This window comes from Quercus suber, unplaced genomic scaffold (assembly GCF_002906115.3).
Source record: "Quercus suber isolate HL8 unplaced genomic scaffold, Cork oak 2.0 scaffold_63, whole genome shotgun sequence".
NCBI classification, from domain to species: domain Eukaryota; kingdom Viridiplantae; phylum Streptophyta; class Magnoliopsida; order Fagales; family Fagaceae; genus Quercus; species Quercus suber.
In genome coordinates, this window is record NW_027069528.1 from 1274128 (window position 1) to 1281869 (window position 7742).

Consider the following 7742-nt stretch of genomic DNA (forward strand, 5'->3'; position numbering starts at 1 on the left):
GGATCAGACTTTGCTACGTTAAATCGGGCTGAGAATGAACTTTTCCAGCATCCACTTCTTTGTCATACTCTTCTTCATAATACTGAATTTACATGCCCAAAATAAATCCATATGAGTTAATTTAGTTTAGTTTTAGAGATTAAATTCTATAAGGATGTGGTGTAAACTCAAGTTTGACCCCTCCAATCCGGCAAAATTTGCTCAACAGCATCTTTTAAGAAAAATATTAGATAGATGGCATGCGGCTGAAAGTATTTAGTAAGTTGGATTGTTTTTGGAACTCAAGTTTGTCAAACTCGAGTTCCAACCCAAAATTGAGTTTCCCAAACTCGATTTACTTTGGGATAACACCTGACGTGGATTTAAAGAAAAACACGGGAAACTCGAGTTACATTTAAAAAAATAGCGGAACTCGTGTTTCCTACATTGGAGTTCCATCTAAATTATTTTTTTTAAAAGCATGGAACTCGAGTTTAATAAACTCGAGTTCCACGTGTTTTTAAAAAAAAAAAAAAAAATTCACGTTAGGTGTTATCCAAGAGTAAATCAAGTTTGGGAAACTCGATTTTGGGTTGCAACTCGAGTTCCAAAAACAGTCCAACTAATTAAATAAGTTCAAACGTGTCCTACTCACCGAATTTTTTTCCGAAAAATCTACTATTTACCAAATTTTGCCCCTCCAATCCTAACATGCCACATCATCACATTACATATTAAACAATAGGTATAACCACACTCAATCAATTCTAATACCCATTTGAAAATCCAAGTATCCAACTTAACTGTGAGTTCATTGAGATGTTATTATGTGTGATAGGATGTATTGAGTTTTAAGTAAAAAAAAACATTTTTACCAAATTCAGACTCTTAGTTTTATACATAGCCGAAATCAAGAAAATGAGCAAGACCTATATACATTAAACAGCAAATGAATTAGAAAGAGGCAGGCACTGTAGTTGTTTTCTCTATATGCAGATAAGTGAGATTTGGTGACATGTTCAGTTGATTATTCTAACAAAAATATCCAACCTTTAAAAAAAATGATTTGTGGATATTTTGAGGGTCCCAAATTTAAAACACTTATTAACTCCCCCTAAATAAAATAACTGCTTGGTCTATTTTATGCAAAGGTAGCAATTAAACCAAATTGTGAATGTAATTAGCCAATTAACACAAGCATTGATTGCATGGCATGGATAGGCAACTAATAAAACACACAATAACACCAGATGTTCTGGAGAAGTCGAACCATAGTCCAAAAAGTCCAACTTGCATTTTAAGCTCTAGAACCTAATCAATATACATTGGAACCTGGATGAGTGCTGTGACCACTGTCAGGAGGACCCAGAGGATGTGCTTCACGCACTTTGGTCATGCCCATCCATTTCTCAGGCATGGTCTCAGTTTGATACGTGGAGAATTTTAGACCCCAGTCCGTGCTTCTCAAGCTTCAAAGACTTGGTGGAAACAGTTGTTGAGGAAGGAAAGGACCTAAACTGCTTTGCCACAACTGTTTGGGCTATTTGGTCACGAAGAAACTCCATAAGAACCAGCGGACAGCACATCCCAGTTCAGCAGATTCATTCGGAAGTGCAGAAGGCCAGAGCTGCATTTGTCCGCACCATCCCACCTCGCCCTCCAGACCAGGTGAATCACTGTGAACAACGATCAGCTTGGAAGCCTCCACCAAGGTCGAAACTGAAAATCAATTTTGACGGTTCTGTTTTCAAAGAAGTCCAACGTGCTGGGGTAGGGACCATCGTAAGAGACGCTGAAGGCAGGGTGTTAGCTTCAATGGCAGAGAGTTTCCATCTTCCTTTTTCTGTTGCTGCCGTGGAGGTGATTGCAGCAATGAAGACCATTCAATTCGCCAAGGACCTAGGATTGACGTCGTTCATCCTTGAGGGTGACTCAAAGAATGTTATCGAGGGCCTAAAATGCAAGAGTTCTTCACTTACTGAATATGGTCATTTGTTAGCTGAAGCTAGAGAGGTGGCAAGTCAGTTGGACTTTGTGGAGTTCCAATTTGTACCAAGACAAGCAAACAAATCAGCCCATAACATTGCTAGACATGCGAGACATGTTAGCGAGTTTACGGTGTGGATGGAGGATGTTCCTCCACACCTTGTTTCTGTAATTCAAGCCGATTTGGCTATCCAGCAATAAATTACAGTCTCCTTTCTCAAAAAAAAAAAAAAAAAAAATATACATTGGAACCACTCAAAGAAGAAGAAAGAGAAGTAGAAGAAGGTTACCTTTGAACCCTGTTCTTGCATGCACACACTTAGTTAATCTTGATTCTTGGGATATGGGAAATCTTGGATTAGTCCTCTTTTTCTGAGAATTTGATTGCCTTGGATCTCCAATTTCTTCAATCGAGTTGTACGAAGGAAATTCAGTAGCAAATTTAACTTTGGGCACCATAGAATTTTTAACTCTTCAAGACAAGGCATTATATCAAAACAGTCTTCCTTGTTTTCCCCTACTTCTCTCATCCCTGATCCCTCCATTTCCAGTCCATTCTTTCCACTCGTACAATTCCATAAAGCATAGATATTTCAAATTTGGGAATATTTTTATTTGGGTATCTTTCTTGTTTTCAGATTCTATTCCCAAAAATTCAACACCAACCTTTATCAAGCTATGTGCATTCGTTATCGTTAAATATTCAAGGATTGTCAGTTTCCATAGAGGCATAGAGAAGACAATGACTCTAACTTTATGCAGCCTTCTAGATAAAGCGTTTTCAATTTGGTCAAGAGCATCGTCCAATTAAAAGAAATTGTGGTGCCCTTGTACCAAAAAAAAAAAATGATAATTTCTCTAATTCTAGAGGTGTCTCTAAGACATTAGAACTAATTCATCATCATTCTCCATTCTTATATCACTCTCTCCGTGAAAATTTATATCCAAGTATGAAGGCCTATTTTCTTCTTGAGCTGTGCATTCTTGGCCTCACATACATCTACCACATTCCTAAGCCCTCTTATTTTAAGACTCCCAGAAAGATGGTTCAAATTTTTTAATTCTCCAAGTTTACATCCTTTACAATTATTCTTACCACTTATGTTGAAATGGCTTAATGTTCTTCTAAGAGAAGTCAATTTCCCCACCCCTTTTGGAAAATCAATTAGTTCAAAAATATAACAATTTCAATCCAAAATAAGATGTCTTAAGTTAATTAGTTTACCCATCCCCTGTGGTAATTTCTTGAACCTACGACCAATTGTAACCTTCAAATTTTGTAAATTACGTAAATTATAGATTGTTTCAGGCAAACTTTCTGCATCATATTTATGTAAATAGAAATATCTTAAATGTATGAAATTTTCCACTACATTGGGAATTTCCTCCACCATACCATTTAGACGAATCAAAGTTAATGCCCTTAAACATCGAAAATGTTGCAATATATTGGACAAGTTATGATCACTTTGATATATAAAAATGAAAGTGTGTAGAGTTTTGCATTGTTGACGGACTTGAGAAATTGGGCTTCTTTTGGAATTTTTAACCACAAATGCCGAGCATTTTCATAATTAGATCCTAATTCTTTGTTACTATTGATTGTGATGCATTCATTTTTTTTTTTTTGTCATGAATTGCACAAACCCATGCACTATATATCATGCATATTGCAACGAATTATCTTGCCATCAACATCTTTCTCAAAATTTTGGAAGAAACTTTTTTCTTTTTTTCTTTATTGGGTTTTTGACGGTTTTTATTTTATTTTATATTAAACTCTTTATTATTTGCACAACATGAACAAAAATCTCAATAAAATTTAGATAGGACACGTGCAGTAAAACAAAATATATCTAACCTTACAATTTTTTATTGTTTTTTTTGGAGGTCAAAAAGGGTCTGAACGAGTTTCCAATTAATTCAAAAATACAAATCATTCTCATCTAGTCGTACGCACTGCTTCGCCCTCCGATATGCCACTCCACCGCCATGATTTCTCCTTTCGATTTTTGAAGTTCCGAAGCTAAGCCGAAACCAAACCCGACCCGAGTTGGTAGCTGAGACTCTGTGTCGTCATTGTGAAATGGGTAAATCAACATCCTCTCTTCTTTTTATATGCAATCGTTTGATTATTAGAGTAAGCCTTCCATTTCGTGCTTTTACTTCTCATTATTGTTCTACTATTAGAGAAGATGCGAAAACCCCATGTCAAAATCGGAATCAGTTGTTGAAATCTATGAGAGATCACTCCAAATCTGGAACCTTTAAGAATCTTGATCATGCCTTAGGTCTGTTTGATACAATGCTTCACATGCACCCTTTGCCTTCCATTGTCGATTTTACTCAATTGTTGGGTGCGGTTGCAAGAATGAAGCATTACTCTGTAGTCATTACTCTAATTCAACGAATGGAATCATTCGGAATCTCGCCCAATGTTTATACTCTCACCGTTTTGATTAATTGCTACTGCCATTTGGGTCGGGTCGATTTTGGATTCTCTGTCTTAGCAACAATTTTGAAACTTGGCTATCAACCAAACTGTATAACTCTAACCACTCTTGTCAAGGGGCTTTGTCTTAGAGGTAACATTGCTGGAGCTGTTAGGCTGGTAGAAGAAATGGAGAATAAAGGGTATGAACCTCATGCATTTACTTGTGGAACAATAGTAAACGGTCTGTGTAAGATTGGCCAGACTGGTGTGGCTATTAGGTTGCTCAGGAAGATTGAAAAAAGGAATTTTGCTCAAAATGTGGTGCTCTACAGCATGATCATTGACAGTTTATGTAAGGACAGATTGGTAACTGAGGCTTTGAACCTTTTTTCTGAAATGATGAGTAAAGGCATTCAGCCAAATGTTGTCACTTACAATTGCGTAATTCAAGGACTATGCAATTTTGGCCGGTGGAGGGAGGCTGCTACCTTGTTGAATGAGATGGGACAAAGGAAGATCATGCCAAATGTGCGGAGCTTCAGCATACTGGTGGACGCACTATGCAAGGAAGGGATGTTGAGTGAGGCAAAAAAAGTTTTTGAAGTGATGATTCAAAGAGGCATTGATCCTGGCCAAGTCACTTACAATTCTTTGATTGATGGTTATTGTTTGCAAAACCAAATGGACGGGGCAGTTAAGACATTTAATATGATGTTTGAGAAGGGTTGTTCACCTGATGTGATTAGCTATAACATATTGATCAATGGATATTGCAAAAGCAAAGAAATTGACGAGGCAATGCGTATCTTTCATGAAATGTCCAACAAGGGAGTGATTCCTAATGTTGTGACTTACAACACTCTTATCGATGGGTTTTTCAAAGTGGAGAGACCCCAGGCTGCACTGGAGCTATTCCATAAGATGCAAGCTTGTGGCCAACATCCAGATCCCCAAACCTATAACATCTTGTTAGATGGATTTTGTAAGAATAGACGAATTGTTGAGGCAATGGCATTGTTTCAGGAGATGGAAGAAGAAAAGTTGGACCACAATATTGTGTTTTACAACATCTTGATTGATGGTTTCTGCAATGTTGGGGAACTTACAACTGCAAGAGAAATCTTTAGCGGTCTTTTTGCAAAAGGATTGCAACCTAACGTTCGGACTTACACTATAATGATCAATGGATTTTGCAAGAATGAACTAATTGATGAAGCTTGTGAGCTACTTGAGGAAATGGATAGCAACGGTTGTTCACCTAACCATCTCACATACAACATATTAATCCAAGGGTTATTGCAACATGGTGACACAGCAAATGCAATGAAATATCTCAAAATGATGGTTGACAAGGGATTTTCAGCAAACGCAACAACTGCTGCCATGTTTATTGACTTGCTGTTGTCTAATCAAGTAGATGAAAATATTCGAGAGCTGCTTCCAAATTCTGGGTGAAGGTTATTAAGTTTCTCAAGATCAAAGACAACTTTTATATTTTAACCTATCACTAGTCATTATGTGAGTGGTATATCTGCTTGAGTAAAATTCTATACTTCTTACAAGATGGTATTTCTTTTCATTTATGTGCCCAAGATTGTTTATTCCTTTTACTGTTCGATCTTTTGTTGCAATTTTCTTGTGCACGCATGTTGTTGCTAAACCTTTTGACTAGCCATTGGGTGTATTATACTGCCCTCTTAGGTGGATACTCAAGAGTCCTAGTTTGAGACTAGATTCATAGATCTTATTTCTTGTACTAGTTAGCTATACTATGTTCCAACCATTATTGAAAATTTTCCAATCATAAAAACTAGTATTCCAATTCAAATATAGCCTAAATATCAAACCTTCAATAGGTATCCTCCTCTACCCAAACCAGCCCCAAAATTCTTAAATGCTTAGCGATTAGGTTCTAGACCAAATTATATCTTGAATCAGTTTCAGTTTTACAAAAGTAATCCAGTTGTAATTAGCTTATCAAATTTTGTCTTAAAACACGTCATGGGTGCTTGCAAGTTAAACTATTGTTTTAAAACAACTATGGATTGAGTTGTCAGACCTATGCAATATCAATAAGTTTAAGATATTTTCTGTTTCACTTTCATATCTTTTAGTTTCCTTTTGTCAAAATGTTGGATGAAGCTTGTGTCAACCCTTACTAATTTTGATTCCTATCCTGTTTGCACTTACCACTATTTAAGTGTTACTAGGGGTTCTTGAAACTTTATTCATTTGAGGGTACATAGGATAATAGTTTTAAAGTGAGAATGCCATCATTAGTAATTTTATTTATTTTTATATCGTACAGTAGTTGTGAAACAAATAATAATTAGTTTGGCGCTTTGGTTGCTTCATGCCTCCCTCCCTTTGGGATAAAGCCATATTGTTTTACTTTGTACTGTAATCATATCAACATATTGACTAATAATTAATGGGACCTACCAATGTTAAAGTGCACGGGAAATCTTGAAGATTTTTTATTTATTTATTTATTAATTTTTATGTAAGAAAGGCTAGAATGGCCTTGTAGACAAGCCAATCTATCCTTATTCTAGAAAATGATAGTAATAGTGAACTATGAAATCTTCAGATATTTCCTCTTTTGTAGACAATTGATTGAGGGAGGTTAAAACCAAACCATGTTTGGGGATAGTATTGAGTGAAAATGGTTAAGGTTGTGGAGGTTCAATAGTTAAAGAGAAATCTATTAATTTGTTTGGAATATTTGTACAAAAGGCACTATTTATTAGATCTGCAAGAAGGAAAAAAAAATAATTACACTACACTTGAGCCTTGTGTTTTGGCTTGGAGATCATTATCATAAATATTGTACATCACCTCCATCCCTACAGCAGTGGAGGATAAAACTGACTAATGGGGTAATGATAATTGTAAGGAATATCTTGATTTTTCATTCATTTTTGCGGGGGAAGTTATAAAACTTGTGGTGTTTCAGGTACAAATCTGATTTTTTAGTGAATGCTCATCAATGTTGAGGCTGTCCCAGCCTTCTGCATAATTTTTGTTTTTGCACTTGCAGGGAAGCTTTTGATAGGCAACAATAATCTATAAAAGGGAAGCTAAATGAAGGCCTGGTGAAATGTATGAGCTGACAAGGTATTCTGTTAGTGTCAGATTGCACATCAAAGAACACTAATCACAACTTATCATCTCATAAAGTGAAAAAAGTTTTAAAATTTGTTATGAATCTAAAATTTTTGTCATGAAAAAAGTTTGATTTTAAACATATGTGGAGATATCTTTTTTCAACACGCTTTATAACTATAGAAGGGACTGTGAATATGTCATTTTTGTCACAGTTTTATTTAGAAAATATCTAAAC

The 7742-nt window shown here is 35.9% G+C and overlaps 1 protein-coding gene across 1 annotated transcript; it reads left to right on the forward strand.

Moving 5' to 3' along the window:
- Nucleotides 1–3866: 3866 nt before the first annotated feature.
- Nucleotides 3867–5978, forward strand: LOC112006026 (putative pentatricopeptide repeat-containing protein At1g12700, mitochondrial). The gene has a single exon (XM_024038338.2). The coding sequence runs from the start codon at nucleotides 4052–4054 to the stop codon at nucleotides 5852–5854; it is 1803 nt and encodes a 600-aa protein (XP_023894106.1). The 5' UTR covers nucleotides 3867–4051; the 3' UTR covers nucleotides 5855–5978.
- Nucleotides 5979–7742: the final 1764 nt, after the last annotated feature.

Coding starts and splice junctions, on each gene's coding strand:
- LOC112006026 (XM_024038338.2), top strand. CDS start 4,052: ATGGGTAAATCAACATCCTCTCTTCTTTTTATATGCAATCGTTTGATT.